Here is a 13330-nt window from a genome sequence, read left to right on the forward strand (position 1 = left end):
TTCCAAGATTGCTTCAGCTAGTTCCTTAAGTACTCTAGGATGAATTTCTTCAGGCCCTGCTGACTGAATGCATCTAACTTTAACCTGTTCTTTCCCTGTTTTGGCTTGAATTCCTTCCTTCCTTGTTACTCAACACGATTAATATTAGCATCTGGTTCAACGTTTACCTTTTGGGGGGGAGGGGGGGAGACTGAGGCAAAATAGACATTAAACATCTTTGCCTTCTTGATATCATCAGTTATTAGTTCTTCTTCCCCACCAAGTAGAGGACCTACTCTTTCCTGCATCTTTCTCTTGCTCCTAATGTATTTAAAGAAACTCTTCTTATTGTCTTTTATGTCCCTTGCTAGGTTTAACTCACTGTGTGCCTTAATTTTCTGATTTTATCCCTATCTGCTCGAGCTATTCTTTTGCACTCCTCCTTAGCAATTTATCCATGTTTCCACTTTTTGTAGGATTCTTTTTTGATTTTTCCCATTGTTAAAAAGCTCCTGATGGAGCCATATTGGTCTGTTCTTATTCTTCCTATCTTTTCTTCGTATCAGTGTAGCTCGCAGTTGTGCCTGTAATAGTGTCTCCTTGAGAAACTGCCACCTCGCCTGAACTTCTTTTTCCCTCACATTTTGTTCCCATAGAAACTTATTTACCAGTTCTGTGTCTGTCTGCATTTTTGATGTGCGTTGTTCTTATTTTGCTGCTCATTCTTTTGTTTCCTTGAACTCATGAAATCATCATTTCATTATCACTTTTACCCAGATTGCCTTCCAGAATCACTACCAAATCTGTTCTAAAACGGCAGTTTCCATGGTTACTCCCTCTACTTTCTGAAACAACAAGGTGTCCCCATACATTCCAAGAACTTATTTAAATTTTGTGTTTTCTCCCCTCTCCCCCATATTACTTTTTCTAACAGATGTCTGGGTATTTAGTACCCCACCCCCTTACTACCAGGTCTTGTGTTTTGATGATTTCTGTTGTTTGTTCTAGAAATCCCACATCCTCTACCCCTTCCTGATTTGGTGGTCTATAGTAGACCCTTATTGTGACCGTGTCTGGACTGGCTCACGAATATGAGTATCAATCTCAGGGGAGACTGTTACAAACCAGGGTACAAACCCCAAACTGTCTCTAAGTTCTATACTTAGATTTCACTAGCCAAGTATCAAGTGTGAACTCCTCAAGCATTGCAACAGCCTTAAAATGGAGTCACAGACACTCCAGTCTGTCTTGCCACCCAGGCAAGTCTGCCTTTGTGACGGGATGGGGCCTTGTACCAAAAATCACAACAATATTCAGCTTACTCCTAGTCCCAAGGGACAAGTCACTTAACCCAGGTCAAGTGCACCCTAGATCTCACATCAAAGACATTGCTGATAGACATTCCTATGATAAACTAACTAAAGATTTATTAACTAGGAAAAAGAAATAAAAGAACTATACTTACAAGATTAAAGCAGGTAAATAGTCACACACAAGTGAGTTATAGTCGTAGGTTCCACAAGTAATAGAAGCTGTTGTAATATGCAAACTCCTTAGTCCTAAACGACATATGCAGGTTGGGGATCCCTTGCTTATGCTAAGAAATATTGCTCTCTCCAAATTCCAAGAAGGATAATGATACAATTTCTTCTTGACAGGGATTTTTATCCTCTTTTCCCAGAGCTAAAGCTGATGTTTGTGCACATCTCCTCTTCATGGTATGGGGGGAACAATCCACAACATCTTTTGTCCACTGATGTTCCACAATGGCTTGTCTGATGTCTATGGGCCTTCTGTTGTTGGGCAAGAGATGACACCTCTCATGGTAAACTAGTATTTCCCACTTAGTAATGCTTCTCTCCTGACAGTGTGAGTTTCTGGTTTCATCGCAAACACTTTTATAGTTATAGAGCAAAACACTTATCTATATCTCACGTTATGAAGCAATATTTATTATAAGTGAGATTAATGCATTCAGCAACTCACAAGCTTTTCATCAGGTCTAAACACATTTTATAAATCTAATACCTGTGTGTTAGTATTGTTAAAATAGGTGAGCCAGACTGATTTCTAGCTATGCATTTGTCAGTGTTCAGTGAGGCCTTGGCATGAGCTGGCCCCTGTCTGCCAGTGTCACAAACATCACCCCCTTTTTGTTTTTTTACCCCTTTTCATCTTTATCCAGAGACTCTCAACTGGTCTGCCTCTCACCTTCTTCTGGACTTCAGAACAAGTGTATATATTAATGTATAATGCAACAGCTCTTCCCTTTTTACTGTGCCTGTCCTATCTGAACAAGCTATACCCCTCTATACCAATATTCCAGTCATGAAACTTATCCCACCAAGTCTGATGCCAATTAAGTCTTAATTTAGCTTGTGTACTAACTTCCAGTTCTTCCTTTTTGTTCCCCATACTCATTGTATTGCATATAGGTAGCTAATATATCTTTTATTTATATTTATATAATATAAACATATACACACTTACCTGTGGGGTTTTGTAACCTGCTTCTTTTGAACCTAGTTTAAAGACTTCCTCCTTAGATTGGCGAGTGTGCAGTGATGTTCTTCCCTTTCTTGGTCAGGTGGACCCCATCCCTTCCCAGTAGACCACCTTCTGGGAACAGCATCTCATGGTCAAGGAAGCCAAAGTCCTCCCATTGACAACATCCGTGCAGCCATGCATTCATCTCCAGGATGCACCTGTCCCTACCTGGGCCCTTACCCTCAACTGGGAGGATGGACGAGAACACAACCTGTGCCTTTCACCCTTGTTCCCAGAGCCCTGTAGCCACTTCTGATCTGCTCAGGGTCATACCTGGCAGCCTCAGTAGTTCCCACATGGATGGGACTAGCATGATGTATAGTCAGAAGGATGGATGAGTTTCAGTAACCTCTCTGTGACATCTCTGACATCGCCCCCAGGCAGATAACACATGTCCTGGGACACTGTGTCTGGTTGGCAGATGAATGTCTCCATCCCCCTCAGAAGAGTGTCCCCGACCAACTGCACCCTACATCTCATCCTTTTGGGTTTAGTGGCCAAGGGCCTCCCAGCCTTGGGGGCGGGTGGCTTCTCCTCTGCCACTGGGGTCTGTTCCTCTCCCCCTGTTGCCAGCACAGCTTACCTTGATGGACAGAGGGCCTGGAAGTGGGTGGAGTGCTGTCCACTGCCCGAAGTGGCCAGCAGCCAGTCTCCATCCTATAGAGCAGCCAATTCTTCCTCCTCCTCCTCTGGTGTCACTGTTGTCATCTGTAGTCAGTTATCATGTTTCCACACACATCCTGTTGCTGTAGTCCTTGTGCTCCTGGATGTTACAAAGACGAGCCACCTCTTCCTGCAGCTGGCTTACTTGCTTCCTGAGGCATGGCATTGACAGACCCCTCCCACACCCGATGGTTCCCTCTGCCTGGCTTTCGTCAGTGGGGACGTGCAGGCCACACGCCCAGCAAGTCAAAACCAGGGCCTAGGTGGAAACCTCTAGGATCAAGATGTCTGGTGTAGGATCCCACAGGCAGAGGAAAAGCTAGGGGTGGTGTTGGTGACATGCCATTTTCCTCCTATAGTGAGTGGTTCTATGTAGAAAATCAGCTGGCTAACTCCCTTAGTCTCCTACCTGCCTTTGTTTCACCAGCCATGTGGAAAGAAGGAAAGAACTGGTTGCTTTTGAGTCTTGTTTGTCACAAATTAAACTCAGGATGGGTCTATTTAAGTTTACAAACCTTTCATACAGTCCTGCATCCATTAATGGATGTATTTGATATGGGAGACACTGAAAAGAAACCAGCATGGAACCCCATAAACCCCATTTTTAGGGTCACTCTTCAGAAATGAACTGCCATCTAATATTAAGCTGGAGATATTGAATATGAAGACTTGATATCTGTTGCCTGTTTCCTGGCCTGCAGCATCAGTAATGTCTTTAGAACTCTTGAATGCATTTAATTTCCTCCTAATGCTTGCCCGTTTTGAAGAAGCATTATTCTTCCCAAAATGCTTTGCTCCAGTCAGACACAGCAGGAGCAGCACGCAGAGCATTCCATAGTATGGTAGAACTGCTGAACTCAGGGAAAATGGTCAAACACAAGAGTTTGTGACTCAGAGGAAAATGGAGACGTGAAGGCAGTTGTTTTAGGAAAATAGTGAAGATTTAGAGAGGGAGAAGTCTAGTGTTCAGAGATGGCAGTATTGTCAGCCACAAGCATTCAGCAATCATGAATCAGGCTGCAACAAATCAGGAGATTTTTGAAGAATAACTGCTAGGTCTTTTTTTATTTGCTTTCTGATGTTTCAGCCTTTTTGTTAACGTATTGCAGTTTTTCCTGCAACCAGGAGGACCAGAAACTTTAAAAAATGAAACAGCTACGCGTTCATATAAGAGCTATGGATTGTCAACTAAATATAGAGACTAATGATAAAATGTTGAGAGTTGGCAAAACTGAAAAGAGCAGTCATTGGAAGCCATTTGCAGTGCATCACTAGTATTCTTGTTCCTGCAAAACCCAGCAACTGTTACATGCTCTGGAGCTCTATCTACTGGCAACTTATTTCCATATATATATGGATGTACTGCACCTCTGTAATAAGTAGCAGCATGATGGGGAGGAGGGTAACTATAGGATCTGGCTCAGAAAGTACTTGCAAGTGGGTAAGTTAAACTTTCTTGTTCTGTTTCACATGTTTTTGGTGGGGTATTTGTAGAGTGACCAGACAGCAAAAGTGAAAAATTGGGATGGGGTGGGGGGTAATAGGAGCCTATATAAGAAAAGGACCCAAACACCAGGACTGTCCCTATAAAATCGGGACATCTGATCACCCTAGGTGTTTGAGTGTAGACACACCGGGGGGGGGGGGGGGGAGGAGTTACAAACCCCGCTTGATTATTGGAGGTTCTAAGTCCAGGTGTGAGCTCTGTTTGTGTCTCACTCTTATAAGTGGCCTTCATCCCCTTGTCACACCCAGTTCTGATCTTTACCATTCCACAGAATTTAATTTTGGGGAGAGTAGGAGAAATAGGGCTTTTTAAAAGGAAAAGAATGTGATTTTAGAGGCCATGTGGTGACTGCTGCTTTTTCACCTGAATCTTATCTGCTTGAAAAGGGAATCATTCATGTAAACAAAGAGAAAATAAAATGGAATAGTCCAATGTGATACACCGAGTAAGGAGGGGAAGTTCTTTTGCCCCTGTATTCTGTAGAATGTTTTCGAAATAATGCCCCTTTGACCTTCCATTCTGGCTCAAAGGTCACTGCAATATATGGCTTTCATAAGAGAGACAGTGAAATAGGGGAAACTCATCAAGTTACCTTCCTCCCCCTCATGAAAAGACCTAATTGTTAATAAATCACTTCAAGCCTAATCTGGAGAGGTATTGAACATTCACAATTCCCTTTGATTTACAGGTTTTTAATTAGTGTTTCCTGACATCATTATTTAGTTCCTTACATTTAACGTTATAAATTGGGCACAAACCAAATATCAGTCCCTCCTTGATTTTGTAGCTTATGTCTTCCTCCAAAAGAAATGGCCACAGTGTCTAGCCACTCATGTCCATGCTGAATTAAATGCTGTCTACAGGAATCAAAAGTGGCTCAAAACTACTTGAGGCATATGCCACCTGGTGGCAAAATGTAGTATGCTTCTTCCAACAATACAGTAGCAAAACCAAGTTTTAACTCTGTTTTGGAACATTCTAAGACAGTGGTTCTCAACCTTTGCCGGCTACTGTACCCCTTTCAGGAGTCTGATTTGTCTTGCATACCCCCAAGTTTCACCTCACGTAATCTACTTGCTTACAAAATCAGACCTAAAAATACACAAGTATCTCAGCGCACTGTTACTGAAAAATGGCTTACTTTCTCATTTTTACCATATAATTATAAAATAAATTGATTGGAATATAAATATTGCTCTATATACTATACACTGAAATGTAAGTACAATATAAACAAGTCATTGTACAAAATTTTAGTTTGTACTGACGTCGCTAGTGCTTTTTTGGTAGCCTGTTGTAAAACCAGACAAATACCTAGATGAGTTGGTGCACCCACTCATCTAGGAGTATGTGTGTACTCCTGGTTGAGAACCATTGTTCTAAGCCAAACCACACTTATCTGAGGGGCAGAATTTGGCCCTAACAACATTAAATAATTGGTTTAAGTCTTTTTCATTGGAGTAGAAAGGAAATATGTTAATAAGATAATATTTTTATATAAAAAATTTATTAGACGAGAAAATAACCTTCTTTACTCTGTGCTGCTAAAGTGCACGGAAGGTGCAGTTAAGTCATGGCTACACATAGTTAAATACATGTTTAGAATACTGAGCATGTGCCCATTCTCCTTAAGATCTGTCTGGAAGTTACAAGCTGTGGTTGACTTGTAGAAACACTAACTTTTTCATCCACTTAACGTTTTTTTCTCTTCCAGATGAACTTGGTTTACACAACCTCCGCTTTCTCCAAATTTTATAAACAGTCCATTGTTTCCGATGTCAGGTAAAACTCAGTGCAGTGCGTGTGCATGTCTTTATCAGGTGTGATGATGATGCTTGAATGCCGTAATCTTGGGGAGTGTAGCTCACCGTACAAACTTAATTTTGTGTGAAACTCTCACTCGGAGTTATTTTGGCTCTGCCTGGTCCATGCACACAGTTGCACGGATAAAACTAAATCTGTTTAAACTCAGACCCTTAGTTAAACCAGCGCCACTTCGTGTGTGGTTACACTTAAATTGATTTAAACCTGGCTAGGGGTTAGCTAATGCAATACAAGCAGTCTTAAGCGCATAAAGGTGTCTAAACAGGTTTAATTACACCAGTGCAAATTTCTGTGTAGACAAAGATTGATGGTTTGGAACTTGTGAGCAGGCTTTGGGGGGAGGTGAAACAATCATGAACTAAAATCTTGGTTGCCACTTGAAACTAAAGAGGTGAATTGACCCTATTGATTTAGTTAACCGATGCAAAAGAGTGTGTATACACTGTTTTCTATCCATTTGAACTAAGCTTACTTTAGTTTAGTTTGACTGTTAGAAATTGGTTTAAGCTAACTTGAAATAAGCGTCTGTTAAACTGAACTGGTGTCCACCTGGGGATTTGTACCAGTTGAATGAAATAAACGAATGGTTTGTCTATTGGTGTAGTTTAAAGCAGAACAACCCCTTAGCTCTGGTCTGTACTACAGAGTTAAACCAACGCAAGGCAGCTTACGTTGACCTAAAACTGTAAGCGTCTACATTAAAATGTCATGCCCTGCTACGTCGACTTAACTCCAGCTCTGGGAGAGGTGTAGCACTTGGGTTGATCTGGTTAGGTCAATGCAGTGCCAGTGTAGACACTGCGTTGCTTACATCAACTTGATGGCTTTCAGAAGCCTTCCCATAATGCCCCATGCTGAGAATTAAATTGGTAAAGCGTTCCTTCTGACACCAGGAGCATAGTGTGGACATGCAAAAGCCATTTAATAACTGTGACGGTTGTACGTCGATGTAACTTAGATTGACATAATTTTGTAGTGTAGACATACCCTTAGTGTGGATGCAGTTACAGTGCTATAAAGATGTTTTATATTGGTGTAGCTATTCCTGTACTGGAAGGAGAATGAGACCTTGCCTACACTGAAAAGAGTCTGCCAGTATAGCTGTACAAGGAAACTCTCTAGTGCAGGTTCAGCTTATTCCAGCAAAAGAGTTGTTTTACCGATTATACCAGTTCCCAGAAAAAAACATTCTATGCCGACAAAATGACTCTTTTTGCCAGAATATCTCCATCTACACTAGGGCTTTTGCTGGAATAGCTTTAGCTGTTTGAAATGTATTCATTTTTATTTATTTATTTTTAACTGACACAGCTGTATCAGCAAAACTTTTTAATATATAGACCAGGTTTAACTATACAGGTAAGGTACCTTTCTACCAGTATAACTCTGTCCACGCTTGGGTTTGTATCAGTTTAGCTAAATTGGTGGTAAAACCACACCACAGGCACATAGTTATACTGATATAACTTTAAAATGTAGACCAAGCTTTAGCCAGGGGAGTAGGCAGAAGATAGATAGAGGCTCAGTGCTCTTATGAAACCTAAAGATAGGATTAAATAGTAGTAGAAACTGTTTTAGGATACTGCAAAGTGGTTGTTCAAGGATAACATTATTGGAGAGATGGTCTTTCCTTCATTCCTACTTCATTCCTTAGGGAACCAAGCCAACTCCAAATCAGGTGGAAAGATTTCTATTTGCCTCAATAGAAAGTGGGGGCCCTCTGAAAGTTACTCTAATCATTTATAATCTTAAATCGTGTCTTCTGAAGAGAGAGCGAGAAGGCCCAGTGTGTCAAAACAATGTACCCAGATGTAAAATGGGAATCGTACTCTTCTAAATCACTATCCAGAAGCCCATGTAAATGTCTAATTAGAGGAACATGCAATATGACAGACTCTATATGTACATTTAATTTCAGTAACAACAACAATGGAGGCCTTCTTATTCATTTCTGGATCGTATTTGTGGTACCACAGGCTAAAGGCCAAGTGTTCTGTGAGGATTGTGTGGCTGCCATTTTAAAGGACTCTATTCAGACAAGTATCATCAACCGGACCTCAGTGGGGAGCCTTCAAGGGCTTGCAGTCGACATGGACTCCATTGTGTTGAGTGGTCAGTATTTGTACATGTCTGCATCCTTAATGAATTACTTTATGTATTAGAAGTCTGTTTTCCTAGAATAGCAACTGTTATAAAACTACCAGGTCTCCTATCCTCAGCCCCACTATTAATTTACGATAAAAGCAAAAAGCTACATCAAGTTCCCATTTCAGATGGAAGATGAACTGAGGCGCTGAATCCCACGGCTCCTCAAGTTTGGGAAGGTTTGAATTCAGTTTAATGTTGTTGGCACCATAACAGTGAACTTCCTGATTTTGTGTGACACAAATCCCAGTCCTCACACTAACCTTAGTTCAATCTCTTTGCCTTTAATCTAAGGGTTGTATTTAAGAACAAAGGCAAAGGACCATGCTTTTGTAGATGAGGACCTTTCTCATCTATGTTTGCCTAGAAAGGGAATTGTGCATGGCTCCTGCCCTGATTGTGGGAGGCGGTGAGAGACTTCTTACCTAGAGGAGTCTTATCCTCACCACGCACTCCTCCCTGGTTGCTCTGTGGCTTACTGAAAAAAATCTTACGTGACTGATGACCAGGAAGGTCCTGTCCTGTATTAAGGATCTAATCTTGAGGGTGCTGAGCACACTCAATTCCTACTGCCTTCAGTAGCAGTTGAGTGTTCAACAGCTCACGCAGTTAGGCGTCTTAAGCTTTCGGTGAGGACGAGGACACAAATGATGCATCATTCAGTGCATTTGCTGATGACGATGCCCCAAATCAGATTACAACATGTGCTAGTTGAGCGGTGTAGCCCCTAAGATCTAATACAAAACTCAGTGTTCTGCTTCCATAGTGGCCAGATAGCACACTCTGCACGTATGTAGCCTGAGAAGCAGATAGGTTTTCTGATGGTCAGCAATTGGGCAGGTTATAGGATGGATGGGATTTTCTCAGTGTTGAATCTCCCTTAAAAGTGTGAGAGCTGGAATTACTAAGCTTATATGAATTTATTCCACAGAATTCTCACTGCTTTTTTTCTCTGCTCAGACTATTCAGGGGTCAGACACTCTCAGCAGAGTATTATGAAACTGATAGCTGAAATATGTAAAGTGTATTCATTACAAAGTTTATATGGATTTGGCTAGATTTAAATGCTGGATTTTTGAATTCCATGTAAAATATGAGCAGGTTCACTTTAGTTTCTTTTCCAGTGCAGCTGGGCTACGATCAGATTATTCATCAACAACTGGAACAGGTAATTCTGGGTTTTGTTTTGTTTTGTTTCAATATTCACTGTTTTTCACTTGTAATGAGATGTGCATTTGCTCAGTTTTGTTCTACAAGGATAAAATTCAGCCCTGGCATGTATGTGTGGAGCTGCCATTGCAGTCAATGGGAAGTCCGGCTTGTGCCCAAGCACAGAATCTGTCTCTGAAAATATTGTTTGATCGTATTTTGATAGACATCACAAACCAGTATCAATATATGCTTTGGAGGGTCCTGTGGCACCTTTAAGACTAACAGAAGTATTGGGAGCATAAGCTTTCGTGGGTAAGAACCTCACTTCTTCAGATGCAAGTAATGGAAATCTTTAGAGGCAGGTATAAATCAGTATGGAGATAACGAGGTTAGTTCAATCAGGGAGGGTGAGGTGCTCTGCTAGCAGTAGAGGTGTGAACACCAAGGGAGGAGAAACTGCTTCTGTAGTTGGATAGCCATTCACAGTCTTTGTTTAATCCCTGATCTGATGGTGTGAAATTTGCAAATGAACTGGAGCTCAGCAGTTTCTCTTTGGAGTCTGGTCCTGAAGTTTTTTTTGCTGTAAGATGGCTACCTTTACATCTGCTATTGTGTGGCCAGGGAGGTTGAAGTGTTCTCCTACAGGTTTTTGTATATTGCCATTCCTGATATCTGACTTGTGTCCATTTATCCTCTTGCGTAGTGACTGTCCAGTTTGGCCAATGTACATAGCAGAGGGGCATTGCTGGCATATGATGGCATATATAACATTGGTGGACGTGCAGGTGAATGAGCCGGTGATGTTGTAGCTGATCTGGTTAGGTCCTGTGATGGTGTTGCTGGTGTAGATATGTGGGCAGAGTTGGCATCAAGGTTTGTTGCATGGGTTGGTCCCTGAGTTAGAGTTGTTATGGTGCGGTGCGTGGTTGCTGGTGAGGGATCCTGGACAACGATCCCTCACTTTCACAGACTTTGGGAGGCAGGCCAGTCCTCGCCCACAGACAACCTGCCAACCTTAAGCACATTCTCACCAGCAACCACTTTGTTCCCTCTGAAATTACATAATGCGTTTAGTGTCTGAATGAATCCCATGACTTAAAGCAAAAGTTGCTCAAAACTGCTTAGTTTTTCCTGACCTTATGGGTTGACACCATGCAGATCCCCACTTGGTTTCACACTCTCACCATAAATCAGAGTTGCTTGAAACTCAGATCTTATTTGCTAAAATGTTCATATACTTGATTGTTTCTTGGATTCATTCTAGGCTATAGCAGCAGTTGGCACGGGGTCTACAGTGGTTCTTTCTACAGGCTTTTTTAAGTATGTAAAGGAACCATTTATGGGACTGAAATAGTACAAGATGTGTGTTCCAACTCCATGGTAGCAGCAATAACATGAAGATCAGATCTTGCATTAATTTAGTCCTGTATGTGGCTCCTCTAGATGGGGAAAGGGGGAGGGGAGAAGGAAAAAGAGGACCATTTGATACAAACAGATGTTTGAGATTCTCTCTCCTAAACCCCATGAATGAAAAAGATGACATCACGTTCTAGTCTTCCTTTGTCCACATGATACACTCACTGTGTAGGTGAGAGCAGTTGGTAATTGGTATTTAAAAGAAGCTTGATAATGGAATACCATGGGGCTGCAGGTGAACATTGAGATTAATTTGCCAGAGTGGTCTAGGAAAACTTGCACTCGTGCTATCTTGTTTCATGCCTGACTTCAGTTAGTTATCAAAATGATTTACTTTCATAATTACTAAAATAACCCACAACAGTACTGTAGTCAAATTAAATTAATAAAAATTAGTTGTCAGCAAAGCTGATCTTGTACTGGGGGGAGGGGGTGGAATGAACACCTGTTATGAATCAAAAACTGATTTTTGGTGACTAATAACTGCACTAATTCTGAAAAAGAAATCAACTATGTGAGAGAGAAATTGAGTTTATGTTGAAGGTATGTGACACTTATTTATGCCATTCAATCACTGATGTGAATAAATATTTCAAGAATATTCACGTACATTTGAAAACCTCAGAAATATCTGCTTTTTCCTGCATTGACTCACTACTGATTAGTTTCTCAGCTCTAATAATTTACACTTCTGGAAAGATGACTTGTTGGCAACTTTGTTAGGAGCTTGCTGCTACTCATCATGTTAAGAGAAATATTTAATTTGGTTTGCCAATTGCAACATAGTAATACAGCTGCTTTTGGGTTCACCCACAGATGCATTTACAAATATTCCAGTAATATTTTCATTGGTGTTTCAAGGGGGTAACTATCTGAGCTGAGGAAAATTTACCCTTTTAATTTGTAAAGATTGAGGTAATTACCTTGTGTGGGTCCAATTCTTTTGCATTCACACCTTCCCACTCTTACCTTCCAAAGAATTGTGCTAAGAGTTTCAGGTATGAATACATTGAAAATCCCAAAGGTTTTGAATTGAAACTAAGGACTTGACAGTAACATAAACTGGCTCATCTTAACTTAAATTAAGGTTTGCACTTCAGTGGTACTTTCCAATGAGCTTTGTTCAAATTTCGATTTTTGTCATAAACTGAAACCAGACAAGTTGTATGTGGTTTGGGGCTTTCCTGGGAATGTTGCACTAAACCCTAATAATTTGCACTATTTGCACTGTAGACTTGCCGGCAGAATTGTTAGCTTGTTTCTTTTTAACACGTAGAAGAGCAATATCTTACCAGATGGACACTTCAGTTCAAAAACCTTAATGACAGCAATACAACAGTGCACTTTGGATGTTCTGAAGCTTAGAAATCAATGGTGCATAGTGGAGACCAGAAATCACCTGGATTTTTGCCAGGTGGCTGGACAAACTTTTCATAATGAACAATTAGAATTTACCTCTTTTTTCTGTTGACCTGTGAACCCTTGTATAAGTCAAAAGTATTTTGCAAATAGCAGCTTTTCAAAATGACAGTACTTCCAGTGCAAATGCTCCTTCAAATATTTATTCATACTGGGATGCACCATGCTTTTATTCTCTCTCAATTTTCTTGTCACTATAACTGTCTTTAATCATAGACTTGTGAATAAATGAGGCGGTAAAAGCCCATGGGATATATTGGCATATTCTGTTCACAAGAACCATTATGAATACACTTGTTACATATGCCCATCTTGTTTCACTCTCCTTGATCAGGTGCAGTGAGTCAATATTCATGTTGAAAATGTGGTATTTCTACAGGAACAAATTGCATATATGATCTATATGCAGATCGTCTGCATCAGCACTTTCCACTGGACATCACTGCTACCTCTGGGAGGATGATTTGTTATTTCAAACTGATTGCATTAGTGGGCCATCTAATTCGTCTCTCAATAGCATCTATTCACATTGAAGCAGATAATTGCATCACTGACTCACTGACCATTTATGACTCCTTGATGCCAATCAAAAGTAAGATACTCTACCGGTATGTATATATATTTCAATGAGAATTCTTTGGTTCTGCAAGATTTTCATGAGGTTTTTTTGTGATTTTA

The 13330-nt window shown here is 40.8% G+C and overlaps 1 protein-coding gene across 4 annotated transcripts in view; it reads left to right on the top strand.

The window, feature by feature from the left end:
- Positions 1–13330, top strand: part of TMPRSS7 (transmembrane serine protease 7) — a 71125-nt gene that overhangs the window by 26952 nt on the left and 30843 nt on the right. For 3 of the 4 annotated variants that reach the window (XM_065588739.1, XM_065588734.1, XM_065588748.1), the window contains exons 4-7: positions 6411–6478; positions 8439–8632; positions 9795–9833; positions 13032–13260. In XM_065588739.1, the coding sequence (XP_065444811.1) occupies positions 6411–6478; positions 8439–8632; positions 9795–9833; positions 13032–13260 (530 nt within the window). The remainder of the gene's footprint in view (positions 1–6410; positions 6479–8438; positions 8633–9794; positions 9834–13031; positions 13261–13330) is intronic. The other variant, XM_065588740.1, reaches the window with a different exon arrangement.

This window comes from Chrysemys picta, chromosome 1, assembly GCF_011386835.1.
Source record: "Chrysemys picta bellii isolate R12L10 chromosome 1, ASM1138683v2, whole genome shotgun sequence".
Taxonomy (NCBI): domain Eukaryota; kingdom Metazoa; phylum Chordata; order Testudines; family Emydidae; genus Chrysemys; species Chrysemys picta.